The sequence below is a fragment of the Mastomys coucha genome, unplaced genomic scaffold (genome assembly GCF_008632895.1).
Source record: "Mastomys coucha isolate ucsf_1 unplaced genomic scaffold, UCSF_Mcou_1 pScaffold1, whole genome shotgun sequence".
NCBI lineage: Eukaryota > Metazoa > Chordata > Mammalia > Rodentia > Muridae > Mastomys > Mastomys coucha.
This window is the reverse complement of record NW_022196891.1, coordinates 82,242,326-82,262,057: the sequence shown is the minus strand read 5'-3', so window position 1 is coordinate 82,262,057 and position 19,732 is coordinate 82,242,326. Positions and strand designations below refer to the sequence as shown.

Genomic DNA, 19,732 nt, shown 5'->3' with positions numbered 1-19,732 from the left:
CAAGGAACTGAGGGCAACAACTAAGGCATGCCGAGTGGGAGAGACGGACTTCCCCAGGAAAGAGCACAGTAAGTGGTTATCAACTACCAACTGATCAGCCCTGAGAACATATACCTACATAACAACATTATATGTACTTTACAGGCTGTATTTGTAAGTTTAGGAGTATATGTATATATATGTAATAACAATCACAGAAAAAATGGTCATGAATTTTAAAGAGAGCAAGGTGGGGGGTGTATGCAGGAGAAGCTGGAGGGGAGAGAGGGAAGGAGATTAATGATATAACTATATTATACTCTCACATATATGCACATATATGTAATTACATATGTATACACACATATATTTTAATTATATATTATAATGATATACATATGTAATTTTAAAATGTTTCTCCTGGGAAGTACATTTTACTGAGCAGGAGCAAAACACAGTATCAACCGACAACCAGAAACACAGCCTACCAACACAGCCCAGTTTAAGCAATCTTTCTAATACCAAGAAACGAAGGAAGCTAAATTGAAAAATTAGTATGTGGAAGTAGGCATGGGCAGTGGTGGTTCACCCCTTTAATCCCAGCACTTGGGAGGCAGAGGCAGGCGGATTTCTGAGTTCAAGGCCAGCCTGGTCTACAGAGTGAGTTCCAGGACAGCCAGGGCTACACAGAGAAACCCTGTCTCGAAATACCAAAAAAAACCCCCAAAAAAACAAAAAAGAAAAACCAAAAAAGAAATCAGTACGTGAAAATTAAAACCAGCTCACCTTATCCATTAAGTAGGTAGCAGCAGAAAACCTTTTCACCAAGAACGTATTCCACATCATCAGCGCGATACCTGCACAGCAAATGAAGTGAGCTGTGAGCAGAGCGCTGCTGAGGCAACGTCATCACGCACGCAACGTCATCACGCACAGAACTCTGCCCCGAGCTGAGGGAACTCCGTGGACGCTATATATCATTTCTTGCCTCTTATGCAGAATTTTCACTTTAAATGAAAGGGTGAGGGAACAGAAAAGTGTACCTATAAACAGTAAGTGTGAAATCCACAAGTACCGAGGGAAAGTAACCCCTCATAACCTATGCCATCACACCGCCTCCAGGAAGCCTTACGCTTCCTTATGCCGCTGTGTGCTGGGTTGCCATGCCACGGGTAGAACACAGGGCCTCCCTTGCACAAGCCCACAAGGCTCTGCTACTGACGCTCTCCTGGCTCTCTAGCTCTGGGGAGGGCTTGAGACAAATGAAGCACACACTGGCTAGGACAGTGATTTGGGAAAACTTCTTGGGAAGTGTCTGTAGACACTGTGCCTACTAGGTCCACTGTATATCTCAGAAATTCACAACAAAAGACATGCATGGGGCTGGAGAGATGGCTCAGTGGGTAAGAGCACTGACTGCTCTTCCAGAGGTCCCAAGTTCAATTCCCAGCAACCACATGGTGGCTCATAACCATCTGTAATGGGATCTGATGCCCTCTTCTAGTGTGTCTGAAGAGAGCAATAGTGTACTCATATACATAAAGTAAATAAATCCTTAAAAGGAAAACATGTGACTTAAAAGACATGCATGAACTGTTGAGAACAGCTTAATTCTTATGCAAACTATTAAAATAAGAACATATTAAAAATATGTTAAGGTAGCCAGATGTGGTGACTCATGCCTGTAATGCGAGCCTTTGGGAGGGCAAGGCAAGAGAACCAGGAGTTCAAGAGTGGCCTGGGCTACATGAGACTGCAGAAAAACAAAAGCAAAAGCAAAACACCTGCCCCTGTCCCCAAAGTACTTTAAAACATTAAACATTCTTTAAAAAAAAAAAACCTCAACTAAGCAAATAACAAGGCCATGCTTTTATTCCAAAGCAGGGCAGCTGGCCTCAGCAGCAGTAAGCAGCTCCATGGCCCCAGGAGGAGGCAATTACAAGGGGCTCTTTGCACACAGTGATGCACAGTGAGATGCGGGGAGAGGACGGGAGCTGACAACACCCATCCAATTACAGCTGGGGCTCCTGAGGACTCAACACCTGCCACTCACCATTTTGAACATGTGGATTAAGAATGTGCTTCAAGTGTTCTATGGATCTAACCAAAAAACGAGCTTCCTTAGAGAGAAGAGAGAGAGAGAAGGCAAAGGTTATTTCACATCAATGGAAACCTTTTTCTCTAACATTGATTTTATTTCTGTGTCTGTGGCAAGTACATACTGTGTGAGAGGATGCCTGTGGAGGGTGGAGGCGCACATGAAACACCCTGAGGCTAGAGCCACAGGCTTGTGAGCACCCAGGCTAGTGTGCTGGACTCAAGTCCTCTGAAGAGCACCCACTAACCTTAACCACTGAGCCACCTCTCCAGCACCCCACTGGAGACTTCTTACTAAATTTCTGCATAAGCCTATTTAAGAATTTGGCAAAGGGACTGGAAAGATGATTCAGTGGTTAAGAGCACGTGTTGCTCTTGCAAAAGACCCAGCATGATCACTTACAGCTATCCATAACCCAAGTTCTAGGGGATCCAATGCCCTCTTTTATTCTTCAAGGGCACTGGGCATGTATGCAATCCACATACATACATGAAGGCAAAGCATTCACATATATGAAGGAGGCAAAGGAAGAAGTGGAGGGAAGGAATTAGAGAAGGAAGAGGAGGAGCAGCAGCAGTAGCTGCCGCTGCTGGGTGGCGGTGGCACACACCTTTAATCTCAGCACTTGGGAGGCAGAGGCAGGTGGACCTCTGTGAGTTTGAGGCCAGCCTGGTCTACAGAGTGAGTTCCAGGATAATGCGAGCTGCATAGTGAGACGCTGTCTCAAAAACACGCAAATGAGCAAACCAGAAACGACGGACAGAAGCAGAAGGCTCATGAACTCCAGATCACGTGGCTTACATGTGCAGTTCCAGGCTAAGCTGTAAAGCTAAACCCTGACTCAAAGGAATGAGAAGAGGGAGAGGGGGAGGAAAACGAAAGGAACTCTGTGAATCGGGTAAGGAATAACTCTTGATAAGATATTATCTAACTAATGATTAATTTCTAGATACACCCGGATCATGACATGGATTAAGCTCCCGAGGTCTATCTAGTATACAACTCCTCTCTTCGGGTAATGCTGGAATTTCACAGGCATGAAAACTGAATTCCCTTTTGCAAACAAGCATCATGCAGCAGGCTGGAGCATCTACCATGCACCAAACCTACTTGAGGCCCCAGGAATACTACAGGGAACAAAAGAGACCCAGACCTCTGTCTGCACTGAGCACAGAGCCTAGTGAGGAGCCAGACGGTAAAGATGAAAGCAAGCATGTCGGACAGCGTCAGGAGTGAATGGTAAGAAGAGTTAGAGCGAGGGAACGCCAGAGGGAGGCCTTGGGAGCTATCTGTGTAACCACACAGGCTGACATTCTCAAATCCAAGTAGCACACTATGCTCACAGAATCATCCAGATGTTCGCTAAAACCTTTGGAAGCCTCCCTGTCACTACTGTCGCCACACATGCTGAGAGTACCAGTTGCTCTGCCACAGGTCCCGAGTTCAAGTCCCAGCACACACATGGTGGCTCACAACCATCTGTAATGAGATCTAGTGCCCTATTCTGGACTGCAGGCAGAATGCTGTGTGCGTGTGTGTGTGCGTGCGTGCGTAGTTGGGATAGGGTATGATGTGTGAAGTAGATGAATATTTAAAAAGAAAACTACACAAACAAGACAGACAGACATCATTCAAAGCATTCCACTCCGACAGAGGCCAAGGACTGCCCTAACGGGAACACTGGGTCTCATGCACGCCACTTTGCTGCTCCCAGGTGACTACTGCTGTAGGGTGTTAGGGTGTTCTGCCTAGGGAGACATCCAGACAAAGGGCTCAGGACGTTTCCAGAGGTCAGCCAGCTGTGCGCCCTGAGTAGGGTGGCCATGAGGGATGGGACTGGGGTAAGAAGGTGCTCATGCTGACTCCATGAGCCAGAACCACAGGTGGTACTGTTAGCTTCCTCCTTCTCTTAAGACAGTACTGCACTGTCACCAGTGTGCTCTGGAGCACAGGTGGCACTGTTAGCTTCCTCTCTCTCTTAAGACAGTACTGCACTGTCACCAGTGTGCTCTGGAGCACAGGCCCTCTCCTCACCTGAAGACGTGTGCTTTGTCCCTGTCCTCAGTCAACAGTAGAGTTTTGATTTCCTTCTGCATTTCTGCATGAAATGGCACGACCTAACAGCATTTGTCACCTTGGTAAAGGTCAAAGTAAAGGTCCTAATGCGGCCCAGTGTCTAATGGCTGGTTCTGGCATGTCTATGTTTACTACTTTTTGTATATTTGGATCAGAACAATAACCCAGAAACAGCCCTACTGTGCACATGGCTAACTCTTGTTCAAGTTAGTCTTGCTGTGGTCTCAACTCTCTGTTAAGGCCTCACTTCCCACACTGTTAGGATCATGAGCTGGAAGGGTCATTAGCATCCTGGTTGGAAGTACCTTGTGGTGTGGCCCAAGCTCGGCTTTGGATCCCAACTGAATGGCTGACTTACCACTGGTCACCAAACCTATTCTACCACCTCATTCAGTTAAGGAAAGTATCCATCCTTCAGGCTTGACACCAAGATGAGACAAGACACACAAGCATATTGTAGACATCTCCTTTACTTAAAACTCCTTCATAAGCATTCTTGTAAATGGCTCCCCTTGAATCCAAATTCTTTGAGGTCCTTATCTCAGGCTGCATTCTCATATAAAATCTCATGTACTTCCTCCCTCCTCATAAAGGCTCTTTAACATGTAACAATACCTTATATTAAAAGAATATACTTGCAGATGATCTAAACAATAGACTTGCCTTTGTTAAACCTTAACCAAAACAGGATGCCAGGGTGAGAATCCTGCCATGTCCTCCATTGCCCTCTGAGTCACACATGCAGAATGATAGTCATAGTCAGTCTCAAGGGAAAAGCAATGGCAGAGCTGAAATGAGGATATACCTCCTACAGTCTGAATGAATTATCCACCAGAGTGTAAGAAAGCCACACTTAATTACACAGCTGGCCACTGTGCTTCACACCGTTCACAACTCAGGAAGGCCTCGGTTCAAGGCCAGTAAGAGCAACTTAACTAGATCCTGTCTCCAGAAGTAAACGTGAAAGGGCTAAGGATATCATTCAGTGTTGGGAGTCCTTGCTAAGCAAACATGAAGCCATCCATTGGTTCAATACTAAGTGTACACACACACACACACACACACACACACACACACACGCACGCACGCGCGCGCACACACACACACACACACACACACATGCACACGCGCGCACGCACACACGCACACGCACACACGCACACACACGCACACACAGAGCAATGTGCTCCGGGACAAGCCTGGCCTGTGCACAACACGCAGACATAGTCAGCAGGCGGAGACTTACCTCCGGGTCCTTGTTCCACTGAACCACATACTCCCAGCAGCAATGCGCGTGCAGCACGTCCAGCTCGAGGCTGCACGGGAACTGCTCATAGGCTAGGCGGAGCAAGTCTGGAAGACATAAGGGGAACAGCATCCTTTTGGTAATAAGAACTCCGCCTGCCACTCCACCCTGGATTCTACAGTGCTCGTCATCCGGTGTCACCTGGTATGGCTCCTAGGTCTAGCTCCACCTCTGACACCTCAGGGAGACTTCGGGAAATACCTTCTCTGGGTTCATCTGGATTTTCTATATCTCTTTCTTTGTTGGCACATTTCAACAATTCAGGGCTGAGGTCCTGTTTAAATATCCATTTGGCTACACTGTCGGCAATACCACCTATAGGTTTGAGACAAGAAAGAAAATGAAATCTGGTGAAAGATGAGCAGCAACATGCTAAACGGTGCCAAATACGGAGCATGGGTGAGCGCACACACACACACACACACACAGCGTATTCACTTCAGAACCTGAACCTGGTGATGCCAAATGCCACGAGACTTAAAGCGCATGAATACCTATCATTCAACTTGGGAGGACAAGCAGACAGCTTGCTGCCCGTGTACAAGACACCCTTGTAAGCCCACGTCTGCGGTGGTAGACACAGAAGACAGCTGATACTGGGGGCACACGTCTGCACTGAGAAAATCTCAACTCAACATAAATGGGCATATACCAATCCTATGCATGACACACTTGCCAGGCCCGCAAGCTCACCATCAACAGACACACCAGACACACGTGGAGGAACTACTATTGTTTTAAAGGTTTCTTTCGTGGTTTGTTTGAGAAACAGTCTTGCATCAGGCTGGCCTCAAGTCATCAAACTGAGGATAAGTGACCCTCAACTTGTGCTGCTGCTTCCACCTCTGGAGTGAGGGACGTATGTGCCCAGCTCATGAGGTGCTGGCCATTCAGCCTACGCCTGTGCCAGCCAGACGATCATTCTATCACTGGAACTATGCCCTCCTCATGCTACTTTATTCTAATTTAAAATAATTCATGTGTTTGTATAGGTATATTGCACATGTATATTGCACATGTGTACATCAGAGGAGGATGCTGGGTGTCCTGCTTTGTAACTCTGCCTAAACCTGGAGCGAACATGGCAGCACGTTTATTGTATGTGTGTGATGTGCATGCAGGTATGTTGACTTTGTGTGGACACATGGAGAGTATCACGTGTCCTCTGTCAGTCTCCTGTCCCTTCACAATAATAATCAGTAAAAAGCTACAAGCACTTGAATATATAAATCTAGAACTATCATTCTGGTATCAAGTGCTTCCTAGAGCCTCTGGTAAGAATCATGAACACTCAGGGAGAACTGAAAACTAAGGCTGAGCCATAATGAACCATAATACTGTGGGCCAGCAGAAAGTCATGTGTGGGGAAGGGGACAATGGCTCATGTTCTCCTTTATGTGTGAGAAGCCCCCAGTTGCTCTCACAGGAGCAGCAGGGGAGAGGCAGGAGCAGAGGCTGGAGAGAGGGCAGCCAACAGGAAGGGTGGAGAGAGGATAGTACTGGGCACCCGGGTGCATCTGGTCCACAGCACAGAAGAGGATCCACACAACTAATTGTATATTCAAAATAGATAGCACAGAGGACTCTGAGTGCTCCTGACACAGAACAATAACAAACATCTAAATAGTAAATCTGAGCTAATGATGCACAAATTAAAGTGTTACTCTGTCTCATAATGTATATAACTGCTATGTGGTAACGAAACACAAAACATACTTAGGGAAAATTTAAAAACATAAAACAGGGAAGAAAGAGAGGAAGGGATGGAGTTACTGGCTCTCTGGAGATAAGGAGGAAGAAGACAGCGTTGGTTGGGAATGGTTACGTGGAGGGATACTTGGGTAGATTTTGAAACGTGAGCAACACTCGAGTGTCTAGGAGTGGGTGAGAAAGGATGGACTGAGGCCTAGGAATGGGAACCTCCATCAACATTTCACTCACTGACAACCTAGGATTGGTCTAATGGTCATTAAAAGGCTCACCTAACACTTGACTAAGGCAGGAGGGCTGTGAATTCAAAGCAAGCCCCAGCTAGAAGGAAATGAGTGAGCGCATATTCCAAATACCATATGGACACGTGTGCACATGCTCACATGAGCTTCAGCTCACCTCTCCCCCCTTCTAAGAGTTTTTTAACGGAAAGCCTTGGAAGGGGGTCTGTCTGTGGAGAGGACGCTTTGGCGGCTGGAGTGCTTGCTTTGCTATGCAGCAGAGTCTGCAGGATGAGGCAGTCCTCCAGCTGTCTCAGCAGGAGCTTCCAGTACTCGGTGTCCAGAGAAAGGGCTTCCCAGGAGTCTGTGAGGGCTTCCGCATCAGCATCCAAAACCATCTGGGAAAACTGAGAGAAGATACCCATGGCCTTACCTGTGCCGGGCCAGCGCTCCTCTGAGCCACACCCCCAGCCTCCTGACAGCTCTGCGTCAGGATCGACTTAAAGCAATAGAGAAGTAATTTTACAGATTTAATACTTGACTGGATGAGACTGCAATCTCAGGACAGTTATGAGAGGTCTGTCCTGTGGCCATAAGTCAGGCTCAACCAGTGTGCACCTGAGTCTCTGGCCCCTGGCAAAGGCTGCTCTCCTCGGCACTGACAGAAAGAACCAACTAATGCTATCACTGCAAACTCCTCAGGCTGGCAGTGTCACATTTACCCCATCACCTCCAGGACTGACCATGTTTACAGTAAACCACTAGAGGCCCACTCAGGCCCCAGGCGTTAATCTAACAGTCCACGAGGAGAACCTACTTGACCTAACATGAAATGTTAGAAAAGCCAACTTCTTAATGTAAATGAACCCTCGGGAGAAGACGCAGCAAGTAGAAAGCACTGGTCTGTGCGACTGAGTGCTGGGTCTGGAGGAGGAGGATGGAGACAATCCCTGGCTGCAGAACCTGAATAAACCTAAGAGGCGGTCCAGTTTCACCCTGACCCCTTGGTGAGGGAAGCATCACTGCCCGCTATCAGCTACTTCAAACTCCTCACACACTTCACGCTCCACCTCCAGGACGCTGCAAGCTCCCCACATGGATACCGAGCAGATGCACGGCTGCCCACTTACTTTCTTATCCGTAGCACTGCTGGACATCTGTGCAGCCACACAATGTCCGACGTGTGCAGACAGCAGGGCAGCTCCGTTGTTCTCTGACTGAATGCAGGCCATGCGCATCTGCTGCCACCATGGGGATACAGACTGAGAATCCCATGTCTCATCGATGGCCACTACAGAGACAAGAGAAAATGCAAACAGAAAAATCCTACTCTGTCAGTATGGGTGTGTACTATACTTGTTCCGTCCTTTAGGCTTAAACTACATCCCTCAAAGACGTCCCTGCATATAACTAAATGCACTAGAGAATTAATACTGTGTGCTAGCTAGGGTTTTGTCTGCTTGACACAAACTTGAGTCATCTGCTAAAAAGGAACCTCCATTAACAAAACGCCTTCATAAGCTCAGCCAGTAGGCAACACTGTGCCTTTCTTTGATGGATGATTGATGTGAGTGGGCCCAGCACACTGTAGATGGTGCTACACCCCCACTCCCTCCACCCTCCCACCCCACCCACCCCCCTGGCTGGTGACCTGGAGTGTGTAAGAAAGCAGGTGATGGTGGAGAACAAGCAAGCAAGCTATAATCCTTTACTCTCTGCCTCAGCTTCTGCCTCCAGGCTCATCAACCTCCTCAGTGACACACTTGTTAGCTGGAAGGAACGAGCCCTTTCCCTGGCTGTTGCTTCTGGTCTTTACCACAGCAGTAAAGATGCTAAGACACTGCAACAGAGCTTACTCAGAACATTTCTCTTCCAAGTCTTCCCACTATCAGTCATGCTGTTTCTGAATCACTACCAAATTCTTACTGAAGTATCTTTATCATTATGAAAAAGGGAGGTTAGGGATGGGGATAGACATATGTTTAACTTCTAAAAAAATCTACCACTTATTTTATGTATGTGGGTTTTTGTCTGCATGTATGTCTGTATACACTGCATGTATGTCTGTATACACATGAGCCATTTCTCCTACCAAAATGGGTTAAATATATTTCTATCAAAGACTGCTTTCTGGTGACTGCCTTCTGACAGCTGAATTTTAGTGTCTCAGATTAAAGCACACTGCAAATATACAGCAAGCTTCTGACCAGTGCATGTGCTCATATGGCCAAGGATGCAAACCAGGGCCTGTGATCTACCTTCTGGCTGCACCCCCACTGAAGTGTTCTCCTTGGTGGAGAGAAGTCCTTCCTGTCTTTGTGGTATTTCAAACACTGCATTCTGTTTCTGAGCATCAAAGTGGACATCCTGAGGAGTGACACCACTCTCCTACCTTTCATCATGGCCGCCCTGAGGACACTGGCCCCCTGAGGAGTGACACATGCTCTCCTACCTTTCATCTTGCTCAGCAGGGACAGCATGGCATGAAGACAGCAGACAGACTGGGGTTTGTCCAAAATATCTTTTTCCTTCGAAAGCCAAACACTTAGGAGCAGAGACTGGAATGAAATGAAATCTTTCTCAGCCTAAGCAGTATTTAACATAGGGTAGATTCCGTACTTTCCCAGAGTGTGCACGTGTGCGCGATGATGCTGCGGGCTAGCTATGCTTGGTCTATCACGTAGTGTGGGGATAACCTGAGGAAAGTGTCTAAGAGATTCTCCACAGCTCCTGGGTACCTGAATCCCACCCCTTCTATCTCTTAGGTTGCACACTGTCCTCCCTAGGCCACAGTTAGGAGAACCCTGCTAGGAAAGGACCCCACTGAGACTCTTGCTTGTTGAGGAAAGCAGCAGCTGCAGGTTCTGAGGGGAGATGGGGGAGGAGGGGGGGAAGAGGGAGGGAGGAGACAGGGGGAGGAGCTGCAGGTTCTGAGGGGAGACAGGGGAGGAGCTCTATCTTGGTCTTGCTTTTGCCAAAGATACAGGGGCACGCTGGGAAAACTGTAAGCACTATCAGATTCCTATTCTAAGGTTCCTAGCATGCTATGAAACGAGGCCACATTGGGGAGCATGGAAGCCTTTCTACAACAGCTCTAAAATTTGTAAAACATAATACATAATTCTCAGATGCTGGGACTTGAAGAGCACAGGTATGTTAAGACTGTACCCCTGAATATTTAAGTTTTGAAATGTTGACTTTTTTTCCCCTTCCCTTTCTCCCTCTTGCTCCACCCTGCTAGCTCTGCCCCACACCCACCCGACTTGCTCTCTCTGGGTCCCGCTCGCTCCAGGACCCTGCTCACTCTGGCCCATAGGCTTTTGGTTGTTTTGTTTGTTTGTTTTGTTTTGTTTTTGTTTTTGTTTTTGTTTCTCATTACAGATGGTTGTGATCCACCATGTGGTTGCTGGGGTTTGAACTCAGGACCTCTGGAAGAGCAGTCAGGGCTCTAACCACTGAGCCATCTCACCAGTCCGACATTGTTTTTTTCTGTTGTTGTTTTTTTTTTTTGTTTTTCGAGACAGGGTTTCTCTATGTAGCCCTGGCTGTCCTGGTACTCACTCTGTAGACCAGGTTGGCCTCAAACTCAGAAATCCACCTGCCTCTGCCTCCCAAGTGCCGGGATTAAAGGCATGCGCCACCACTGCCCAGCCCTGACGTTGTTTTTTAAGAGCTCTTTTCATTCTAATGTAACAACTGATGATCAGAACCTACTGTAAATGTATTCACCTGCTGAGTCTATATTTATCTGAGCCCAGAAATTTATAAGAAAATAAACCAATCTTGATGTAGCAATTGCAGTTTCCTTTGATCATTTCAGGTTTTTAAATGATTGTTCCTGACACGCTAAAGATGATGATTTAAGACTTAACACTTCCGTGTGCCATGTGCAAAGGTCTCAGTCCCAAACCTCACCAGTAACTGCTGCGGGCTGAGTCCGGCAGACTCCAGGGTGTGACACATGTCTTCAGTGGAGCTCTCTCCGTGCAAACACTTCCAAAAGAAGAAGCTGCCTGGCAAAGCAAGCAAACAAACAAACCTCACTGACTATAAACGGGAATTCCAGAAGAGCAGGACAGTATGAAAGAAAAGAAGTTTTGTGGATGTTGCTTGAGAGGGACTCTTTCTTTGTAAAGCCCCGGCTGTCCTGGAACTCACTATATAGACCAGGCCAGCCTCAAACTCACAAAGACCCCCACCTGCCTCTGCCTCCTGAATGCTGGCATTAAAGGTTTCCATACCCAAAAGAAAAGAACTTAATATCTAAATTTGATTTAGGAGAATAGAAGGCAAATCATTATGCCTTAAAACTAATTCTCTCTCTTTCTCTGTCTTTCTCGTGTGTGTGTGTGTGTGTGTGTGTGTGTGTGTGTGTGTGTGTGTATGTGTGTAGTGCGTGTGCATGTGTGCGTGTGTAGTAGGTCAGGGGTCAACGTAGGATGTCCTCCTCAAATGTTCCCATCTTATTTTTTAAAATAGATCACTCATTAAGTTTCCCAGTTAGGCAGAGACTGGCTGACCAGAGAGCCCCAGGGATCCGCATACCCCTGTCTACCCAGTGCTAGGATTAGAGGCAAATGCCACCATGCCTGGCTTTTGCATAGATGCTGTGATTTCAGACTATGGTCCCATGTTTACATGGCAAGCACTTTACTGAATAAGCTGTTTCTCCAACCCCCAACACTTTCTTATTAGAAGGCTTATTAATACAATTAAACTAGTATGACATGGTGTGTGGACACCCAGAATGCATCACTGACCAAAAAAATATGTACACTGAATTTTTGTTTGTTTGTTTGTTTTTTGTTTTTTCAAGACAGGGTTTCTCTGTATAGTCCTGGCTGTCCTGGAACTCACTCTGTAGACCAAGCTGGCCTTGAACTCAGAAATCCGCCTGCCTCTGCCTCCGAAGTGCTGGGATTAAAGGTGTGCACCACCACCGCCTGGCCTGTACATTGAATTTTTGATCACTGAATTTCAAAACAAAAGTGGGCACTGATTGGCTGTCTGCTTCTGTGGACCTCTGTGGTGGAGGGAGGGCATATGGACTGGGCGCACAGATTGCAGGCTTTACCTAGAGCCACATACTCCTCGTCGCCGACCTTCCTTATGCTCAGTGCATCCTTCTCATACTCCAAGTACTCCAGGAAGGTCCTAACAGGCAGCACTCCATCAGCATCCTCGGAAAACCGGACAGTGGCTTTGCTGTTTTCCTGTTTGTATTTCTCTAACAAGGCCCGGAGTTTCAGGAGTTCCTTATCATCCAGCCTTAGCAACACAGCCAGATCCTGTGAGCAAGAGAAGGCGTTCTCTCTCTGAAGTGCCACAAATGCTAGCTGCCCATAGCAGAACTGAGATTCCAGGCTGATGAGCAATGATGGCTTTTAAAATTAGTGTGAAATATGACAGAGATTAAATAACATTTCATAAATATGTTATGTAAGTAAACTAAACTTGAAAAACTATCCTAACAGTGCCAGCTTAGCAAGTCTCTCTAGGGGACTACATGCTTTTCAGGGATGTCAGTGTAACCCTCTAAACTGCAATCTTTCCTTTATAAGAGTTGCCTTGGTCATGGTGTCTCTTCACAGCAAGAGGACAGTGAATGGCATCACCTTTAAAAATGTCAAGACAAGTCAAAGGAGTCTAAAACAGAAAGATGAATTGACAATGAGATTTAGTATTTCTATATTCTTACAAAATATACAGTAATATAAATAGAGCAGCATGGGACAGAAGGAGGCCTGCTAGAGAAAATACGCCTCTAAGTTCTTAAAGACAAGACACCCATCTATTTGCCTTTTGGTAAATGAAAATAGCACATACCTGTAATGTAGTTGAATATCAGTAAATTAGGGTATAAATATTTAGCTGTCATTATATTTGGTTGCATTGATTATTGCCATATTCACTGCACATTTTTCTAGTAAAAGTACTTTTTTAAATAAATAGCTCAATTAGGAAAAAATTTAATTTGAAATCTTTGCCCCGAATCTTTAATTTTCTGTTGTTTACTCAAAAAGCTTAAAAGTTAAAAATAAACATGGAGATAACTGTGCATAATATTAACATTTGTGGTTACTCACATTATCAGAGAATGGTGTATCTGAGTGAAAATCAAGAGTATTTAATTGACTGACAGATTCATAAAGATGTAGTAATTTCAATTTATTGGCACAAAACTGTAGCAGTCCTTCATCAACAGACTCAAGTTCTAAGAGGTGGAGGAAAAACATATTAGACATACTTAACAGGCTCATAAAGACTTTCATCATCTCTTAAATATGCAATTTCTTAATAGCTTAAATATTGATATGCTCATCCTATCATAGATTTTGAAAGCAAAGATAATTTTTCCAACATAATAAAATGTCTAGCTTTTTAAGTGAAATAATGTTTTCTTATAAGGGGAGAAGAGGTTCAGAGCAAGAGTAACAGAGAGTCCCGTGTAGTACTTCTATTTAAAGAGTGGTTCCTATCCACCCTCTGTTAGCCCCAGCACCAGACACCTGCTGTGCTCATCTGAGGATGTGCACACGTGCAGCGGCCTGGCTCTGAGGATGTGCACACTATGTCAGCCTGGCTCTGAGGATGTGCACACGTGCAGTGGCCTGGGTGAGGATGTGCACACGTGCAGCGGCCTGGCTCTGAGGATGTGCACACTAAGTCAGCCTGGGTGAGAATGTGCACACATGCAGTGGCCTGGCTCTGAGAATGTGCACACTATGTTAGTCTGGGTGAGGATGTGCACACGTACAGCGGCCTGGCTCTGAGGATGTGCACACGTACAGCGGCCTGGCTCTGACGGTTACCAAGGGCTCAAAGACAATGAGGCTCCCACAGGAACGATGGACTGTGTGAATGTGCCGCCAGGACAGCCTGGCAAAGACCTAAGTAGACTTCCACTAACATCCCACTGATTAGGTTTTATTTTGCTCACGATTGATGCTGAGGAAAGATTCCCTACAGAGCACATTATGTATAATAACTTAAGTATTTCTCACTAATGTAAAACAAATATATATTCTCTGCAAGGGCAGCTGTTGGAAACATGAAGAAGCATTACCCATGTTCTCACGGCTATTATAAAACAGCATAAAAAACTCTGAAAATTTTCAGTACTCTGATTTAGCAACAGAACTTGAAACTGGGATTTGTTTTTTAGTTTTTGTTTTGTGACTTGGCTTATTCTCTACATAATATTAGATGTTTTGTTGATGCTTTCAAGGGATGTGAAACTTTTTAAGTACAGTATGCCTTTTCAAGTGAGCAGTCTCCACTAAGACATGGGAACTAAAGACATCCACTGTTTACCAAGAGTGGCTTTTTCTAGCTACTGAAAATGTCAAGAATGAAAACTATCTCAAAATTAGGTGCTTTATGTCCTCAGAAACTTAATATGAATTCTCTTTTAAGTCACTGTTGCCTGGCTCAAACATGATTAGGTATAAATGTAATTAAATATAATCTGGCTTTAGACTCTACTGTTAGGAAAAAGTCCCAAGTAGATGGATTCAATCCACTGCACACCACAATTCAACTGATATTAGGAATTTAGAGCCAGTTAACTTTGCAAGCTCAGCTGAATAGAACATGGAGTATCAAGCCACATTTGATACAAGCCACAGTATCAAGTGCAATTCTTTTCAGACAAGTTTAAACAAATAAAAGTCAGCACCACAACACAGTGCCGCTAACGTAATGACAGGCTGCAGAGCTGGAGCTCCCTCCTCTCTTCCTAAGGGATGAGAGAGTGCAGATCTACTACACTAACACAACATCACTTCAAAAAAGAAATATTCATTACCCCAGTCAGAAAAAATATTATTTAAGAATGGCCGCATTAGAATCCTCTCTTTTCTTAGGAAGAGAAGCAAAAGCCAAAGACAGAAAGAAAACGTGTTTGGGTTTTGCTGTTGGTAATAAGACTGGGTCTCCTATAGAGAGCTGGCTAGCCTGTCACCTGTAACCAGGCTGACCTTTGAACTCAGAGCCCTACCCATTTCTGCCTGCCAAGGGCTGAGATTGGGAGGCCTGCGCCATGACCCCAGCCCTGTTTGGTTCTTGCATCCATTAGCTCACTGCCCTCATCCCAATGGCTTTCAGGATGTCCTGCAACTCTGTCAAAATAAAAGCTGCTCAGCATTCTCTTAAAATTTTATATTGTTAATTATTTTCTTTTTTTCTTTTTTTTTTCTTTTCTTGGTTTTTCGAGACAGGGTTTCTCTGTGTAACCCTGGCTGTCCTGGAACTCACTCTGTAGACAAGGCTGGCCTTGAACTCAGAAATCCGCCTGCCTCTGCCTCCCAGGTGCTGGGATTAAAGGTGTGCGCCACCACTGCCGGGCCGTTAGTTATTTTCTTGATGTACAATTTTATTTTTTAATATTTAAAATAATCCTTTTATTAATTATTTAAGAATTTGAGGTATGCATATAATACATTTTGAGCATATTCACCTCCACCCCGTCCCAACTTTACATCCACTTTTTTCTTTACATTGTGGAAACTTTATTACCAAAAAATTGCAAGTAAATATTACACATTAAAATTAGCAGACACAAAGTCTATAGGAGGCATTTGAATAGAAGCTATGCAATATCCCATTAAACTTTGATATTTTATTAACACTTTTGAGGATGGGAGCTTTCTAAGTATGGTGTGCCTTTCCCCTCCTTAAATAGCCCACTGAGTCCAATTTCTGCTTTTCATAATGTCATCACAGGTATAAGGCCGCCTACTGGCGTGAGCTAACAGAAGCCCACAGCCCTAAAGAAAATTGACTCTCGCACCTGCAGAAGCACCAACAGTCAACAGCTCTTCCGGCAATGGTGGGGACTTATGAGTCCCATCACCCTCAATGCAGGGACATGCATGGCTTTATGTTGACAGGTTTAGGGCAGGGAGCCACAGCAGTGGCTTCGGGAGAGCAGCGGCTGGCTCTGTTGTAACCAGACAACTTTCCTCTCCCGCCCACCCACCTTTGCTTCCGGCAAACTTTCTGTCCCCCTTTCCCAAATGCTTCCTACGCCTGGGGTGGAGTGGACACAACACAGACAGCCTCTCTGTGGCTGCCTCTCGTCTTTCTGTACTGACATCTTCCCTCACAGCAGTGAGGCATGGGCGAAGACTATTCTTGGTAACAGTTAACACACTCAGAGTCCGTTCAGATGAAGATCAAATGCGTGTCAGACGGGCAATCTTTAAAGCTCCCAATGTAAGGGTCTAGAGTCCGTGCCCAACTGCATGTCTGTCTGCCGATTCCCTCTAGCTAACTGTCAGTCAGTCATCTCTACATTAATATAGCATGGTGGCGTCATATGTCCCACAGTGAGATATATAATCTGAAGGGAAACCATAACAGTATCTATTACCTTGGTTTTTTAAAGTGTCCATTAAAGTCTGAGTAACATTTCTAAGGCAGGAAAACGATAAACGGTCACTGGCCAAAATGCTTTCCAGAGCCTAGAAGAAACAGTGAGCAATTCTATGATTAGACAGCAACCACTTAGTGTTAGCTTTACACATATGCCTGCCTTTGCTATCCCCTTTCAATACACACAGCTGAATTCAAGTTACATTAAAAGTAGTATATGACTGAGTAACTAGCGGGCGGTTGCTGGGCCACAGAATGGCCTCACGACATGACAAGGACCCAGTTATTCTCCAAGCCAGTCTGGGGTGCCTCTGCCTGGAATGAATGACGAGTAGAGGTCACCGGCATGCCAGTGAGGAAGCTGTCAACTCATTACCACTTGCCGCATAAGCACATGGCAGGCTGCTCCAGCCGCCATGCTAGCTAGACTCAGTATGCACTGTCCCCCCAGGCACAACCTATCCCTATCCGCAGGCTTATGTGTCTTTAGTCGCAGGCTCTAAAATACCTCATAACACCAGAGGCAGCAATGAGTCAGGAACAGTTAAAGTTCGCATTTATCCTTTCATATTAGCAGATTAAATTGGATTTTAGCTGATGAGGCAAGTAGTTCAAAACCCTAAGCCCACGCTGCCTGTGGCAGGACATAGGACTCCCAGCACTCAGGAGGTAGAGGCAGGTTGAGTTCTACGTACTCCAGAGCTACACAGAAAAACCCTGTCTACAAATAAATAAAGATACATATTGGTCTCATAACACAATTACGTCTATTATCTGAGCGGTCAAAATGAGTGAAGATGGTGACTCACAAGATTATCAGTCCTATAATGAGGCAACTATCTATAGCACAGAGGGAAAGTGACCAAACAGACCCAAACCCAGGACAAGGGTAGCCCTCCTCCATCCTTCCAACATGGCAGGCTGGTGGGCAAGCACACTTTCTCCCCTCACTGGATTCAGTCTCTCACTATCTTCATTCTGTGCTTTTCCTCTGGTGTTATGAGGCAATAGGCAATTTTGACTTTTCTAGCATTTTAATTAAAACCCATGCTTCCATGTATGATTTGGTGGTATGGTAAGGGGAGGAGGAAGAGAATCCCTCATCAGACAGCTTGTGCCCTGCACCATCCCAGCTCGGCTGGCCTGTGCTCACGGTGGCCTGTGCTCACGGTGAGGGCAGTGAGCACTTACAGCCTTCTCTACTTGACTCCCTAAACTCTCTCAGATGGTTAGTTATATTGTTGGCACAATGCCACGTTCAATAACTGAGATTTTTGTCCTGAGGAAAAGCCAATCAGTGGAATGGAAAATTAGAGCAAAAAATCAGATACTTTCTTGTTCTAAAATAAAACTGTAAAGCATTTTGTTTGTTTTTTTGAGACAGGGTTTTTATGTAGCCTGGCTGTCTTAGAACTTACTCTGTAGACCAGGCTGGTCTTGAACTCACAGAGATCTGCCTGACTCTGCCTCCTGAGGGCTAAGATTAAAGGCGTGTGCCATTACTACCTGGCTAATAAAGTATTTTTTATTTTTACTTATTTTTTTAAAGAGTTATTTATTTATTATTATATGTAAGTACACTGTAGGTATCTTCAGACACTCCAAGAGTGGGCGTCAGATCTCATTACAGATGGTTGTGGGCCACCATGTGGTTGCTGGGATTTGAACTAGGGACCTTTGGAAGAGCAGTCAGTGCTCTTAACTGCTGAGCCATCTTTCCAGCCCCCATAAAGTATTTTTTAAAAAGAGACTCTAACAAACCATTCCTCATCGGTTTCCCACATATATAGTGAAATAGTAATATGCACAGTGGTGTTTGCCCTTGGTTCCTTGCTTACAGCTCCCACGGCTTCTCAATAATTTCCTGAGTGACAGGTGCTAAAGAATCTTTTGTTCTCTTGACTAGTCTTGGCCCCAGCTCCTGCAGCAGGGGTGCTAAACTCCCTGCAGACAGAGAAACTGGGAGAATGTTGTTGTAACATTTCGTGTTTGCCCCCAGATTCCGACCATCCCAAGTGCTGAAACCTCCATAAACTCCTGCAGGAACAGAGAGAGGCCTTGGAATTTCAGAGAGCTGCGCTCTGTGGCGTGCAGAGGCTCCGGGAGACAGGGAGGCTGCACACCCACCTGCAGAAGCATTGCCCTGTGCACCTAGCTGCCTGCCAGTCGTCTTTAGTATCTGCTCCAACTTGCAAATAACAAGAACTTCCCTGAGTCGGTGAGCCACCCACCAAACAAAAGCCAGGTCATACCTTGGAGTTGGTCAGAAGCCTAACAGCCTACTGGGTAAAAGTGGCGGGGAGTTCTTCAGGTCAGTAAAGTCAAAACTGATCTGAATCTCAACAACGAGCCTAGCACTACTGTGGACCGTGGGGCTGTGAGGCCGGGACTCTCATCAGGACAAGTGCAGCTAGGAGAAGGAATGTGTCATCTACCAACACAGATGCAAAACTCCCAGCCCAGCAATCCCACCCTCAGCTGTAAGTTCAAGAGAAACCTGCGTCATGTACACAAGGAAAACCACACACTTTTTAGTGGAAGCCATCTAAATGGTCCAATGGCAAGAGAGTGACTGTGAGCTGTAGCACACACACTGATGGGGCTCCAGCTGCAGATCCCCTCAGCATGGGCACTCACAGAAACACTAAGAACAAGTCACAGAACACAACAGACCACATGTCTCCAACTATAAAAAACTGAAAACACATCAGGACACTTCAGAGCAGCTACACAAACGAAGTGTCAGCGAGAAACACAAAGTTCATCGGGTATGGGAGATGGGTCGGGACTGAGGAGGCAGGGCTGGGCTCTTCAGAGGTCCTGGAAGCTGCTGTACCTATCTTGTTGTTATTATTATGCTCCCATTATTCTGAATTTATGTATGTGTGTGTATAAAGCACATGCAGTCCCATATATAGCAATGCTACTTAAGCTTTTTAAAAAAGAGAGGCAACAGGTACTCACTCC

General features: G+C 45.6%; 1 protein-coding gene across 3 annotated transcripts in view; it reads right to left on the bottom strand.

Annotated features, from left to right (window-relative positions):
• The window catches only part of Rab3gap2 (RAB3 GTPase activating non-catalytic protein subunit 2), a 79,491-nt gene that overhangs the window by 14,627 nt on the left and 45,132 nt on the right, over nucleotides 1-19,732 (bottom strand). For 2 of the 3 annotated variants that reach the window (XM_031337855.1, XM_031337872.1), the window contains 11 exons: nucleotides 16,764-16,854; nucleotides 13,477-13,604; nucleotides 12,465-12,678; nucleotides 11,306-11,403; nucleotides 9,843-9,948; nucleotides 8,521-8,681; nucleotides 7,569-7,797; nucleotides 5,601-5,774; nucleotides 5,400-5,506; nucleotides 2,033-2,099; nucleotides 766-836 (listed from right to left, as the gene is read on the bottom strand). In XM_031337855.1, coding sequence (XP_031193715.1) covers nucleotides 766-836; nucleotides 2,033-2,099; nucleotides 5,400-5,506; nucleotides 5,601-5,774; nucleotides 7,569-7,797; nucleotides 8,521-8,681; nucleotides 9,843-9,948; nucleotides 11,306-11,403; nucleotides 12,465-12,678; nucleotides 13,477-13,604; nucleotides 16,764-16,854 — 1,446 coding nt within the window. The remainder of the gene's footprint in view (nucleotides 1-765; nucleotides 837-2,032; nucleotides 2,100-5,399; nucleotides 5,507-5,600; nucleotides 5,775-7,568; nucleotides 7,798-8,520; nucleotides 8,682-9,842; nucleotides 9,949-11,305; nucleotides 11,404-12,464; nucleotides 12,679-13,476; nucleotides 13,605-16,763; nucleotides 16,855-19,732) is intronic. The other variant, XM_031337864.1, reaches the window with a different exon arrangement.